This window comes from Lynx rufus, unplaced genomic scaffold (genome assembly GCF_022079265.1).
Source record: "Lynx rufus isolate CCGP_SWC_20201006 ecotype Redwood Valley unplaced genomic scaffold, mLynRuf1.p SCAF_5, whole genome shotgun sequence".
NCBI classification, from domain to species: Eukaryota; Metazoa; Chordata; class Mammalia; order Carnivora; family Felidae; genus Lynx; species Lynx rufus.
Genome location: NW_025814867.1, coordinates 144,445,250 through 144,461,211, shown reverse-complemented (window position 1 = coordinate 144,461,211; position 15,962 = coordinate 144,445,250). Strand labels below are relative to the sequence as shown.

General features: G+C 36.4%; 1 protein-coding gene across 1 annotated transcript; it reads right to left on the bottom strand.

Annotated features, from left to right (window-relative positions):
- Positions 1-14,058: 14,058 nt before the first annotated feature.
- LOC124527071 (keratin-associated protein 13-2-like) lies at positions 14,059-14,499 on the bottom strand. The gene has a single exon (XM_047100334.1). The coding sequence runs from the start codon at positions 14,497-14,499 to the stop codon at positions 14,059-14,061; it is 441 nt and encodes a 146-aa protein (XP_046956290.1).
- Positions 14,500-15,962: the final 1,463 nt, after the last annotated feature.

Genomic DNA, 15,962 nt, shown 5'->3' with positions numbered 1-15,962 from the left:
ATAGGTGAGAAGTCAGGTACAATCTCACTGGGCTAAAATCACTATGCTGGCAGAGCCGCATTCCTTTCCAGAGGCTCTATGGGAATATCTACTTTCTTGCCATTTTCAGTTTCTGGTGGCCAGATGCATTCCTTAGCCCATTTTCTCCTTCCTCCGTCTTCAGATACAGCAATGAGGGTCAAGTCGATCTTACTCTGCCTCACTCCCACCTACTCTTCTGCCTCTCTCTTCTATTTTTCAGGATGCTTAAGATTATGTCATGCCTATCTGGCAATGTCCCTATTTTAAGGTCAACTGATTAGCAACTTTAATTCCATCTGCTACCTTACTAACCTTTTCCACATCAAGTAACATATTCACAAATTCCAAGATTTAGAATATGGGTGTATTTGAGGAACTGTTATTCTACCTACGAACATTAATAAACAAGCAAACTTATATATTTAAAAAAAAAACCCTTGGGGCGCCTGGGTGGCTCAGTCGTTGAGTGACCGACTTCAGCTCAGGTCACGATCTCACGGTTTGTGGGTTCGAGTCCCGCATCGGACTCTGTGCTGACAGCTCGGAGCCTGGAGCCTGCTTTGGATTCTGTGTCTCCCTCTGTCTCTGCCCCTCCTAGCTTGTGCTCTGTGTCTCTCTCTCTCAAAAATAAATAAACACTTAAAAAAAAAAACTCAAAGACTGATTGACTGTGAATAGATAGCAATATTATGAAGTGCTCAAAAAGAGCAAAATTCAACGGTGAGGATAGCAAACTTGCAACACCACAATTACACTTGAAGTTATAACAATATCCCATTTCACGCTGATAGCCAAGGTAAGAAACCTGTAATATTCTACAAGAAACATAACTCCTGAGTTGATGTCTTGCCACGACCATTCAGGAAACTACCCCCTTCTCTATTCCATGTCTCTGGCACATACTAAATTTCCCAGAGCACAGACTTTCTTCTTTCTATACTTCCGTAGAGTATAGTGAATCGTGATCTTCCAGTTCTCACCAAGTTAATCCTACTGCACATAATGGACAGAGACCAGCTGGCACTTATCTGGCTTCCTCCTGCTGCGTCCTTTGACAGAGATGCTCGGCACCTCGGATTTTGAACCTAGGGGTTTAGGTCCCGGCTTCTGCAGCCTGCACAACTGTAATTCCGGAAGCTGCTAATCATCTGTCTGCCAACTGGTTTCCAATTCTGACTTCCAAGAATAAGTGTAAACAGTTTCCCAGGAAATGCTTCCATGAATCCTTTCTAGGAACTTGATTTCAACAATTTCTATTTATTAATGTTTATCCCATTAGTGATTACAGACAGTAGCTTGATCCTCCCCAACTCCTTGCCCTCATATTTGTTTTTTTTTCCTAATTAGTCATGCCTCAGAACACGTTGCCAAACATGTTGTCAGTATCATTAGTTTTCATGACATTTTCACTGAGCCTTTTCCATGAGTCAGAGTCTGTGAAATGGAAATGTGTATTATTGAATATGTTTTTAATTTAGATTATATTTGTGTATTACTCCATAATTTAAAATATAGTAAGAAAAGGTGTGGGGTCTCTGTTCCAACTGGCCTGAAAGTTAGTAGAGAAAGCAAATACTAAAGAAATGATTATTTAACTATAGTAACAATGAGCTATGAATGAGTTTCTGATACTAAAATAACATCGAGAGACATGCGCCTAGACTTAGAGGTCAAGAAAAGTTCCCCAGAGGAATAGAATTTGAAATAGCTTGAAAGAGTAAGTAGGGAATGGATAGATAGTGCTTGGAGAAGAGTATTTTGAGGACCCCGTCTTGAGATGTACATTATAACACCGAATGGCATTTTGTCTTGTCATTGAAGGAAAATGAAAAAATGCCTTGAAATTAGGCCAGAAAGATTTGGGGGCCATTCTTTGTCTTCAGTGGTCTAGCTCAGAATTGCACTTTCTTCTGAAAGCAGCGAGGGCCATTGAATGGTTTTAGGCAGAGGTATAAGATTGTCCGATTTGTTAGTTTTTTAAAATAATTTTTGTTATTCAATTAGTATTGACACACCATGAAATGAACAGATTTTAATGGTAGAGTTTGATGTTTTGACAAATATATACACTTATAACTAGTTACAGCTACCCAATCAAGATATAGAACATTTTCCCATGGCAGAAAGTATCCTTATGCTTCTTTTAAACCAATCCCTGCCAACTCGAGCCAACTATTGTAAAGATTTGTCATTGTAAAATGATTTTGCCTCTAGCATTTCCTAAAAATTAAACCATACAGTATATTCTCAGATGTGTCCATCTTTTTTTTTTTTTTTTAATTTTTTTTTTCCAACGTTTATTTATTTTTAAGACAGAGAGAGACAGAGCATGAACGGGGGAGGGGCAGAGAGAGAGGGAGACACAGAATCGGAAACAGGCTCCAGGCTCTGAGCCATCAGCCCAGAGCCTGACGCGGGGCTCGAACTCCCGGACCGCGAGATCGTGACCTGGCTGAAGTCGGACGCTTAACCGACTGCGCCACCCAGGCGCCCCATGTCCATCTTTTTTGATTCAACATAATGTTCTTGAGATTCTCCATGATACATATGTTTTATTCATTTTATTTCTGTGGAAATAAATGTGCAAATAGATGACAGTGTGTTTAGTCCTTCACCTGTGGATGGACATTGAATTGTTACAAGATTACAGAAAACTTTTTAAATCAATAAAGCTGCAATGAACATTGATTGTTCCAGTCTTTTTGTGGGCTTATGATTTTAGTGTTTGTTTGTTTGTTTGTTTGTTTTTAGGAAGACCTCCGAATGGAATTTCTGGGTCATAGAGTGAGCATATGTTTAACTTTATTAGAAAATGCTGATCATAAATAAATGTTAAAAAATTAAAGAAAAAATTGCTGATCAGTTTTTCAAAGTTAGTTTTATCATTTTATTCTACCACCAGTGATGTTCTACATTTCTGGGAGTTTCACATTCTCATCAATATTGACATCATTCTTTCTCTTAACCATTTGCTAGATGTGAGTAGTATTTTATTGTGATTTTAAATTGCATTTACTTGGTGAATAATGATTTTGAGCACCCCTTCCTGTGCTCATTGACTATCCTTGTGACTTCTTTGTGTAGTGTTTATTCATGGTTTGCCATATTAATTTTTTTTACTAAGATATTGGAATTCTTTATTTACTCTGGAAATCAGTCCGTTGATAGATATATTGCTAATAATCTCCTAGTTATGACTTCTCTCATTTTAGTGACAACTTTGGATAAGAAAAAAAATTCATTTTGATGAAATCAAATTTATCAATTAGTTTTCTTTTATTGTGCTTTTTTGTATTCTTCAAGAAAAGTTTTTCTTCATATCAGGTTGGAAAGATATCCTTATTTTTGCTAGAAGCTTTAAAACTTTAGTCTTTATATATGTCTATGAAAGGTATCAACACATATATTTTCTTAAGTTCTTTACCTGTATCAATGATTCTTTTTTAAAATTATTATTTGAGAGAGAAAAAGAGAAAGTGTGAACAGGTGTGGGGAGGGGCAGAGAGAGAGAGAGAGAGAGAGAGAGAATCCCAAGCAGACTCTACACTCAGCAAGGAGGCCAACACAGTCCTTGATCCCTTAACCCTAGGATCATGACCTGAGCCAAATTTAAGAGTTGGACTCTCAAACAACTGAGACACCTAGGTGCCCCGATAACCACTGATTCTAATATAATTTTTGAAAAGACATTTTTCCCCAAAAAGATATTTTTTACAAAGATGTTGATTTGACATCTCCATTAAAAAAATTTGACAGTATACATGTGAATCCATTCTAGAACTCTATTCTGTTTCACTGATTAATTATCTATACTTATTTCAGTGCTACAATATCTTAATATACCTTTATATATATCTCTTTAAATGAGATAATGAAAGTCTTCCAAATTTACTCCTGTTTCAAGATGATTGTGCTTTTTCTTGCTTCTTTGCATGATACAAATTTTAGAATCAGTTCTTCAATTTTTATAAAAATGCCTCCTGGCAGTTTTGTTCAGAATGTGTTGAATTTATAAATTAAGCATACTAAACGTCTTTCAATCCATGATATGTGTCTCTACTTATTTGGATCTTATTTAATTTCTTTCTGCAGTATTTCATAGTATAAAATATACAAATCTTAAATCTTGAAATGTAGATTATATGTTTTGTTATTCATATAACATACTTTGGATTTTTCACATATTTTTGGCTATTATATAGAAATAAAACAGATTTTAATTGTAATTTTATAGATTCATTAAATTTTTTTTATGTCATTCTACCTATGAATACAGAAAGTTCTCCTGTTCCCTTGCTAGTGTTTATGCCTTTTATGTGTTTTTACTGCCTTATTGCTGTGGTTAACACCCGTAGTGCAATGGTGGCTAGAAATGTAGGGATACGGTGATGTGGCTGATTTTGTGTGCATGTATGAGTGTGTAGGTGTGTGCTACCCTCTTTGCTCACAACATTAATAAATATGTATCTTTTCAGTTTTAAGAGCTTGTTGTTTATGGGATCAGATTACAGCTAACCATGGAAATGGGCCGAAATTGACTGATTATTAATTGAGTCACTTTAGAGGACGTTTGCAACAAAATCCCTGCTTTCTCATCCTCCATGAGCCTGGGAACTCCAACTGCAAACTCTCCTCACGTCAGGAAATGGGAACTTTACACATAGAAATTTACTAATTGAACTTCTAATTAAGATTGGCATACTCATGATACCATCCCATCTCTAACACCTCCCTCTTTAAATTTCACTGTAATTCAGTTTAGCCCAATTTCAGAAGATGGAGAGATAACGTGTATTGATAGGGAAGCAACATAAAGGAAATGGCATTTAAACATGAGTCTAGGGGCACCTGGATGGGTCGGTTGGTTATGCATCCAAATCTTGATATTGGCTCAGGTCATGATCTCATGGTTTGTGAGATTGAGCCCTGTGTTGGACTCCACACTGAGCACGGAGCCTGCTGGGGAATCCTCTCTCTCCCTTTCTCTCTGTTCCTCCCTCACTTGCACGTGTGCATGCCTTCTTTCTCAAAATAAATAAATAAACTTAAAAAACAATGAATCTAAAAAAAAAAAGGCAATGAATCTAAAAGGTAGGATGATCTTAAATATCAAAGACACGAGAACTATGAGAACAGATAAGAGGGAGTATAGGAAGAGGGTGTAAAATGACCAAAGCAGGATGGAAAAATGCTTACTGTGTGTTCAGGGAATAACTGAAGTTCAGCTGGTTTATGGCAAAGGGAGGATTTATGTAGCAATTGGAGACAAAGATAAAAAAAAAAAACAATACGGGTTGTATACATGTAGATATGCTGACTATTGGACCTCATTATCATAGATTTTTCTCATTCTTGCTCAGATTAGTGCAATCATCTTCCCATTGGATATCCTTGCTTCAGTTTCTACCTTGATCAAGCAATCTTTGTTCATCTTCCTGCCACAGCTTGTAAAATACTTTCTCGTGGAAGCTTTGTTAAGTTCTTAAGATAGTTAAGTTCTCATTGTTAAATTCATGTATATGTTGAGGATTTGCTTGTTTACAGCTGTTAATCATTGTTATTTGGTTAACCTTGCTAGATGGTAAGTTCAAAGAAACAGGAACCACATTTTTAAATATTGGTTTTAAAATGTCTCACTACACAGTAGCAGATAAATGAATGCATTCTTTTTTGAAAAAAAATATAATGGAACATTTGTTGATCATACATTTCCTATGAGCAGAGTCAAATGAATATTATTTTGAGAACTGACTGGTATCGACAAGATGTTTAACAACATAGTACCGAGGCATGACTAATAAAAAATATGGGAGTCAAGGTTGAAGGGTAACAAAGCTGTTATCTGCAATCATCAATGTGACAAGAATAAATAAATAGGAATTGGTGAAATCAATTGCATAGAAATGACTCATGATGAGTTTCCTGGGAAACTAAATACATCAATCCCTAGAAATCTGAACCACATGCTGGCTGGTAAAAAAGATGACTGCCAATTCCTGGAAATAGAATCGCTTAGGCAGCAGGAACCTGGGAACTGATTCTTGAGTTCAAAATATACACAGCCAGTGGGTGTAACAGATCGGCACGAAATACAGCAAGAGAAACTTGGAAGTCTGGTAGTGGTAGGACCTATAGGAAATCTAGTAGCACTTTGGTAGAGAGCAGGACTACAAGGAAACAAGACCTAGAATAATTGTTGCTGGAATATAGAGGGAACCTTACTTTGATCCTGGTAAACTCAGAGTGTTGCAGAAGACTTGGACGTAGGTGTTGGCTGTTTTGGGAGCAGCTTTTATACGGGATTGAGACAATTTCTTGATATGCAATGATAGTTTTTATACTTTGATGCTGATATCCTTAAATGGGACATTGTATTTAACCTAAGTATCAGTTGTGCTATTACAAATGCACTGCCTCAACATTGTAATTGCCAGCTGTGTGTATTGCATTATATTGCGGTGTAATGACTATTGAATCTCTCCCTGATTTGCCTTTAGAAGGTTGTTTGCTGGGCACTTGGGGGGTTCAGTCATTAAGCACCTGGCTCTTGTTCTCAGCTCACGTCATGACCTCACGGTTTGTGAGATCTAGCCCTGTGTTCGACTCTGCGCTGACAGCAGGAAGCCTGCTTGGGATTCTCTCTCTCTCCCTCCCTCTCTGCCCCTCCCTTCCTCCCCTACTCTCACTCTCTCTCTCTAAATAAATAACTAGAGTATTTCCTGGAGCCAGAAAACCACTTTTACGTTTTTAACCAGGTAATGTTTTTAATCATCAGCGATAGCTCCAATTTAGCCAAAAAATACTCCTCCGTGTTAAGGCTATTTTGTCCATGTTCTGTATCTCTAGAATGACTGTGGCCCCCATGTGGGAATGTGCATGTGGGGATTATGTGGATTATTCTATTTTAAAAAATCGTGGAAGTTATAAGCAAAATAAAATTAAGTTCATAGAAGAGTACTGGACACCGCCCTTTCTATTTCTGTCAGGGAAAGCCAAATGAAATTTTCTACATTTTCTCTCAAAATTTCAATCCCTTTAGATTTCCCAGTGACAGTGTCGAAACCATGATCATTTCTCAAGCAATCTAATGGTGAGTTTTTTTTACCTCTTCTATTCCACTGTCCTCAACATGATGACTTTGAGTCTTGTGTTTGTTGCCTCATGGTCTTGCATGGTCACAACATTGTCCAAAATGGGTATTAGGAGCTGATTTGTGCCCCTCCCGTCAACATTCCCATGTTGGATCTCTAACCCCTAAGAACCTCATAATGTAACTGTATTTGGAGATGGGACCTTTAAAGAGGTAATTAAGGGAAAATGAGGTTAAATGGGTGGGCTCTGATCCAACATGACTGGTATCCTTCTAAGAGGAGATTAGGACCCAGAAACTCATGATGATAATGGGGAGCGGGAGAAAGAAGAGGATGACTGGAGGAGAGAGAAGATGAGATTACATGGCACAATTGAAATTGCATTAAAATGAAACTTAGGAACCAGGGGTCTATCCTTAGCATTGCCATTAACTTTCTGTGAGACTTAGAAACTAACTCTTGTAGGTCTCAAGATCCATGTCTATACAACAAGTTAAGTTTGACGTGGTGATCTCTACAGTCACTATGTCTCTCATATTTAATGCATCCAGGAAGAGAGTGGGACATTTGTATTTCCTCTAAGAAATGGCACATTTGGCAAGTCTATGTTTCTCCTAGAGCTTCTATTTTCTTATATGCTAAAAGGACGTTAGACTATCATGAGTGAATGCTACACTGGGATGCTTGTGAGTATGATGAAAAAACGCACAGAAAATTTCTTTAAAGATTCCCTGGCTCTGTGCAAAGTTATCACTTTATTTTTAGGTTTGGCTCATTTACAATAAGCCCTATTTTTAACAGCTTATCGTTTCCTGATATACTATATTTATAAAAGTTTAGAAAGGAATCATAAAATAACTGAACCTCAGGTCGAGATACAACGGAAGCAGACATCTGGGCTGTTCTAGAAGCCCATTTGGGAAGGCACCAAGATGGAATCCATGTCTTCTGAACCTGACCTTCTCACCTGGCTTCAGTGATAACGTCATACACGCTTAGATAAATGAATCAGGCTTGAAACTGGTTGTTGGAATGCAAAATGCAGACGCCTTTAACCAAAATGAGATAAATTCAGTTTTAGTTATTGAAAGCTCATAGGTAGCCTTCTCTCAATTTTACAAACACATGGCAGTTTTCTATTTACTTCTTTTCTTTTTAATGGACCAAACCATATAAACTTATTTCCTTGCTTTCTACATTCCTGGTGTTATGTGGCAACTTCTTAATTCCTTCACTCTGCCAGCACAGATACATGGTCAGCTGTTCATTGAGTGAATTCAACTCTCCTCTGCTCCTCAGATTTATTGTCAGAGAAACCTGCACCTTCACACCTTGCATACACAACCTTTCAAAGCCCTTTCACAGAAAAATAGAATCTTTCATTTCAATTTCACAAATATACAACAAAACAAAAGTAGAAAATAAACAAATAAGAAACCACCATATTATTTGTGGATTAAGACGTTTATTAGATTTAAATCATGTAAATTTCATTTAGAGAAGCTAATCTCTTAAAATAAATTCTCTCTTAAAAGCTGGCTTTAGAGTTTAAATTTGGGTTATTCAGTTTAGTGCTGGAAATATGTTGTTTAAAAGTTAAAAATCAGTAGAGATAAGGCACAAATAAAACAAACTTTTAACTTAAAACCTCATATGATTATAAACTAATAAATACCATTGATTATAATCCAAACATTGAAGAAAAAAAAACAATGAAATTGGGAAATATTTTGAAATGCATGATAACGGTGATATAACTCAGTAAAATTGGGGAGATACAGCTGCTAAGAAGGAAACATTTAAATTTTAATGTATATACAAACATACAAGAAAGCTTGAAATAAAATTTTAGTACTCTACCTGAGGAAGCTTGAAAAAAGAATAAAAATTGAAACCAAAAGAAATTTTAAGATAGGAAATTATAAAGACAAGAATAGAAGTCAATGAAATAGAAATCAACATGAAACAGACAAAGCCAACAAGGTCAAAATTCGGATTTTGTGAAAACTAATAAAGTTATTTATTTCATTTAAAAAATCATATAGGAAAATAGGTGACAAATAGCTTCAGAAAATTTATATAATCATTTGGAAGAATATTTATTTTTATATATTCCAAAGCAGAATTAACTTTTCTTTCCTTTCTCTCCAGCAACTAAGGGATGTGTCTTCGTCTTTCTCATTCTTAGTGACTTCCAAATGCTTTTTCAAAATAGCCCTCGTGACAAACTTAGGAGTTACTAACCACAAGATGAATAGGCTTCAGAACTACTCTTAGACAAAATGGAAAGTTAAATAAATATGTTTTCAAAGAGTACCAAGTCTTAATTCAGATCTTCTGCACCAAAGAGGCTTGTAACCTCATTCCCTTCCAGTTAATTCTTATCTCTAATTCTACTTCATATAACAGTGATTGAATGGAATCCAGTTGAAGGAGACTTCCCATGTACTCAGATCCTGGTCTGCTTGTTTATTGATCAAGACTGCACACTACTGACCTCCAGAGAGAGTTTTCTTTTTTTTTTTTAAGAAAAAAAAAAACCCTAAATTATTTGTCAACACTATACAACTGGACAGTTTCAAACTATGTGTGCTGTTTACTATGGCAATATTGACTTGCATTTTTTGTTTGTTTGTGAGTCTGCATCCTTTTTTTTTTCTTTTCCCTGAGTCTGCATTCTTGAGATATGGAGCTAATTGTTTCTGATCTGAGCAGTGCCATGCACTGATTATAGTACTTATTTTTTCAATTGCACACACTTCTAGAAATTACTTTTAATGATTTTTTTTCCCTAATGCTTATTTATTTTTGAGAGAGACAGAGACAGAGCACAAGCAGGGGAGGGGCAGAGAGAGAGAGGGAGACACAGAATCTGAAACAGGTTCCAGGCTCTGAGCTGTCAGCACAGAGCCCGACGCAGGGCTTGAACTCATGGACCGTGAGATCATGACCTGAGCTGAAGTCCGATGCTCAACCAACTGAGCCAATCAGGTGCCCCCAAATTAATGATTTTATAGTTGGAGGATACAAATTTTCTGAAAATATTTTTCTTTTTCTTTCATTTTTGAAGGATATTTTGAACTGATATAAAATTCTAGGAAGCTGAATTTTCTTTTTCTTTTCAGCCTTTTAAAAATATCACTCCAGGGACACATGGGTGGCTCAATGGGTTGGATGTCGGACTCTTAATTTCAGCTCAGGTCATGATCTCACGCTTCCTGGGTTCAAGCCCTGCATCAGGTTCTGTGCTGTGTCAGCATGGAGCCTGCTTGGAATTTTCTCTCCCCCTCTCTCTGCCCCTCCCTTATTCATGCTCTCTCTCTCTTTCTCTCAAAATGAATAAACTTAAAGAAAAAAAAATCATTCCATGTTCTTCTGGTGTTAAGAACATTAGCTGTATTTCTTATCACTATTCCCCATATGTAATGTTTCCTTTTCCCCTAGCTAATTTATGATTTTCTTTTTATCTTTGCTTTTAATCAATTCACTATAATGCGCCTAGTGTGGATCTCTCTTGATTCAAGTATGCTAAGATTCTTGGATTTGTAAATTGGAAGTTTTATTGATTTGTTTGCTGTTATTTTGTTTGTTGTTAGGCAAATGTACAAAAGTTTTTACTGTAGTTTTTTTTTTCTGCTCAATTTTTTTTATGGGACTTCTCTTACACAGTTTTTAGATTGCCCTATGTTTTTCAACAAGTTTCCAAATCTTTACTCTGCCTCCTTTTTCAATCTTTATTTCTCTGTGTAGCTTAGTTTGGATAATATATATTTTTTAAAAACCTATTTTCAAGTTCACTTATCCTTACTTCCGTTTTGTCAAATAGTCTCATAATCCTATTTTAATTTTATGTCTTTACTTAATTTTAAGCCTTTAACTTTCTGTTTAGAGATATCCATTAGTTTTTTTTTAATTATTTCCATCTCTTATAATTCCCATGTGTTTATTAATTGCTTCCATCTTTTTCTTAATTATTCACATGTTCATCATAGTCTCTTTCAAGTCTGTGCCAACTAATTCTAATATTTGTAGTAAATGTGAACTTGCTTCCATGGATAGTTTTGATTGTGTAACATTTACATGCTCCTTGAAATTTTTTATAATGCTTTATTACATTATAGACATTATAAACAAAAGACCAGTGGATTTTGAAATAGAGATACTTATATTTATAGAGTCACAATTGTAGTTATAAACACATATGATTATATGATCAATACATATGCACACACAAAATAAACATATGCAACTATATTCCTTTATTGTTTTCCAGAGAACCTAAGTCCTTCGCTCTGCATGTTAGAAAGGCAAAGGACTTAACAGTAAGCTTCATTAAAGAATTGAGTTAAGCAGGACTGTCCCCAGTTTCAACCAGTTTGAATGCATCTCCACTTTGCCCACACTCCCACCAGATATGTTGACACTCAGATCTGAGCTCATTATTTTATTCTCTATTTCAGCTGAGGACGAGGCTGGCCCAGAGTTTCAGACTGTTCTAGTGTGCCTTTGAATTCATTTGAATTGGTTCATTTTAGTTATTGTATCTTACAGTTTTAGTATGTTTTTTAAATTACATTTATTTATTTTTGAGCGACAGTCCGTGAGCGGGAGAGGGGCAGAGAGAGAGGGAGACACAGAACGTGAAGCAGGCTCCAGGCTCTGAGCTGTCAGCACAGAGCCCGATGTGGGGTTCGAACCCATGAACTGTGAGATCATGACCTGAGCTGAAGTCAGACACTCAACCGACTGAGCCACCCAGACACCCCCAGTTTTAGTGTTTTTATGCTCATTTTTATATATTCTAGTATTTTGCCAAAACTCTTAACTCTTGTCTTTAATTGCTTAAAAATAATAACCGCAGTTATTTTTCTGTACATTTCTAATATGTACATTATCTAGATACTCTGTAAGTTTGCTTATGCTCTGTGTTGTCTCTTGGTTTTTGCCTGTTTATAGCCTTAGTAAATTTTAATCAACTACCACAGGTAATTTGAGGCTCTGAATGGGTCTATTTTTGCAAGGATTTATTCTGGTTATGCCAAGCTGAGGTAAGATTACTAACACTCTCAATATCATAAACACTGATGCAAGTCGAAGGTTGCCTTCAGTTCCTATGAAACACACTCTATGTTTGCATACTCATAAAATTCTGGTAGAATCTTTCAAAGCCCAGAATGTTTACCTGTATTCCCAGCTCCTTAAAAATGAAGCCCTGAAATCTGATTCTATTCATTCACACCAATAGCCCATTAACATTTTTGGATTCAGTGGACAACTCAGGAAGAAAGTAGCCCAAACACCATTTATTTTGACTTAAAACTTGTCCTAATTCGATCTAGCAATTCGTAGCTGATAGTACTCCAGAGTTTATGTATAGATTATTTTCTTAAGTCTTACTAAAGCTTTTATTCATAAGAGTGATTAAACTGTCTAGTCTAATGCTATCAAAAGTTATATTTGGTATAAATATCACATTAAGTTTCTATATATGAGGGTGATTGGTAAGAATATTCATTCTGTGATATATGCAAAATTATTTAGAATAGACAATAAACATGGAAGATTATCACTAGAAATCTGTTCAAGTAAATTTAATAGGTGACTATGAAACCTAGGATTATTGTCACTCAAAACTCAGACTGAAAAATGACAGAGTAATGTGCACGCATTATTAATTATTCATAAACATACCAGCCAACTTTATAGATCTCTGCTTTGTTCATTTCATTTTATTTTCCCAAACTTCCTCTGTTCCAACCCATACTAATTCTGTTTTTGCTTTTCATAGTATGCTCCAACTTTCAGGAAATTGTGAACATTGATTTCTCCATAAACCTGGGATCTTTGGCCAGACCTTGACTTACTTTGAGCTTCCATTGCCTCATGTTTAAAAGAAATTTAGCACATAAAATATATCTCCTTCTGAGTGCTGTTCAAGATTCTAAAGAAACAATGACTTGAAAATCTACTTGAAGATTTATTTAGCGTAACTCAAAGATAGTTCTTTTTGATTATTAGATTTATCTTTTTATCAAACTGTGTCTCACATATCAACATATTGTTTTCTGGAGTACATGGCCTAAAAAAGATTAGCACACGTCTATAACAAAATAGAAATAAAGGATCTCCATTTTTTCTTGACATTAAGGCTGTGGTTCTCAGCTATGTAGTTGAAGTCATTGGAGAACATTAGGGTAAATACCCACACAAGCTGATCCAAAAATCTTTACACCAAGCATGATTGGTTTCCTTCTTATATACCATAAAGAAATTAATTCAATCAAAATGTACTCACTGGGATTCAGTGAGTTACTTTGGTTACTTTCCCCAAGTAATATTGGATGAGTCTCATGGAAGTTATTCAACATTTATATTTAGTAGTTCCTGAAAATATACAGTCACAAGTTAGATTTACATTTAATTTTTTTCATGTGCAAACCTACCATTGTACCTAAATTTTATTCTTTCCCTCTGCATTTTGCATATATCTACCAACTTTTGTGCTTTTCTTCTCCTATGAAGAGAGATACAGGGTCTCACGTGATTTAAGAGATTAGATTTTTATAGATCTTGAGATACTCATTTATACAGTTTATATAAAAAGGAAAATATCTAAAGACAAAAACTTTAAAGCTTTTTTTAAAGTTTATTTATTTATTTTAAGGGACAGAGAGAGTGAGAATAAGCAGGACAGGACAGAGAGAGAGGGAGAGAGAGAATCCCAAGCAGGGATTGTGTATGCAATAATTGTATGATTTCCATCACCAATAGAGCTATATGATTGAAATCTTACGTTTATTGCTTAGTTTTACATATGGCAAGAACCAATCTGAAAGCTAAGCTCGTGGCCACAGAAAGGGTGAGGAATTAGTCTCTGGAGACCATAGAGAGTTGTTTCTTGTGAAAAAAAAAAAATAGTTAACATTCTGCAAAAAGATCCAGACATTCAACAAGTTAATCTGTGGAAGCCAGATCCATAGATTGGTTTGTAGCAAAATGGCTGGAGATGCCGAAAACCAAAATAGGTTGGGTGGCAGAATGTGGATCCATAGCTCAAGGTGGGGAAGCCACGGACTCCATAACCCTGGGGTCTGAAGCCTCTGGGCCCAGCATAAGTCATCCAGCAGGGACTGCCGAATGTGGAGGTCCTTGGGCGGGAGCAGGACATCTGGCAGGGGCTGGACACCACGCAGGACGTCCGGCAGCTGGTGGGCTCACAGGAGGTCTCCTGACAGCAGCTGTAGAGGGAGGAGCCCAGCTGGCAGGGGCTGGGAGAGCAGAGGTCAGCGCAGTAGACCAGGTTGCTGGGGTAGAAAGAACTTGGGTAGCGCAGGTAGCCCCCAAGGGAGGGGGAGGAGAAGTTTCCGGAGCAGCAGCTGAAGCCCATGTTCATAGGAGATGTGAGTTCAGCTGAGAAAACACAGAGAATCCTGAATTCACACTGAGAATATTCTGAGGTCTATTCTACCTCCGGGACGGTGGCATTTATATACTCTCAGCTGCAGGTGTCGAAAGTGACAAGGGCATCATCCCTATGTTTGTACTCCTTCATTTGCATAGTATTAACTCAATCATCTTCTCTGTAATTGCAGCTGCGTAGTTTCGCACTTACTGCATTTATGAGGACTATAATAAATTTTGTTATAACACAAAGCCAATGAATTATTCTTATGTCAGAAATGTTATGACCGTTTTGCATTAATGGCCATGTCATCTTGGCCGAGAATGCCCCTCCTTTTCTTCCTGGTATATGCTGTACCTGTATCCGATTCTGGTTTGGCTGGGGTTCCTTCTAAGGGTGGAGATTAAAATGACATCACCTTTCTCTCTTTTCTTTCTTTCTTTCTTTCTTTCTTTCTTTCTTTCTTTCTTTCTTTCGGTTATAGGCATAGCTTTGACCTTGCCAAAAAACCTTCTAAAAATCGAAAAACTACTTGTTTTAATTCATTCATTTTTATCCAAAAATTATTTTCCAAGTATTAAATATTAATACAGAGTATCTCATACTGGATGAAGGCCTAACAATGTTACAAGTTGAATGGAGAAAGGCTTGGAACAGAAAGGATCCAGGACAAGTATTTGGAAGCAAGATAAAAGAACAGTACATCAGAACAGAGTTACAGATGGAGACCAATTTGAGCCCATGAGAAGAGAATCAGAGTATTTATCAGTTGAGGTGAGGGGAAAAAGTAAATGCTCAATCTCATGAACCGTGAGATCATGACCTGAACCAAAATCAAGAATCAGATGCTTATAAAGTAGTGAAAAATGCTAGAACATAGCTAGAACATCTCCAAATGTTGCCAATTTGAAAAAAAAAATGTATATATATATATATATATATATATATATATATATACAGATAACCTGTCTTAGTCCATCCCAGCTACTATACAGAATATCACAGACTGAGTCACTTATACACAACAAACATTTATTTCTTACAGTTCTGGAAGCAGGGACATCCAAGATCAAGGCATCATCACATTAGGTGTCTGATGAGATTCACTTCCTAGGTGCTCATCTTTTCACCCAACCTCAATGGCAGAGTGCCATCTGGGATCCCTTCTTCAAAGGGCTAATCCCATGTACCAAATGCAGTTCAGGTATCATATTGGCACAATGTACACCTCCACGCTAGTTTTTTTTTCCTAAAGTAGAATTATTTATCCACATTTAAAATTATTGGGATATTTTATATTAAAATGCTGGCTCTGAGTTGGGGAACTAATGGCTTCCAAATAGGTATTTGATTCCCATCTCTGTTTTCTACCTAATTTTTTTCCTATCTGTGGTTTGTGGAACCAACAGATTCCCATCATATACTTTAGATCCTACTTTTGCCACCCA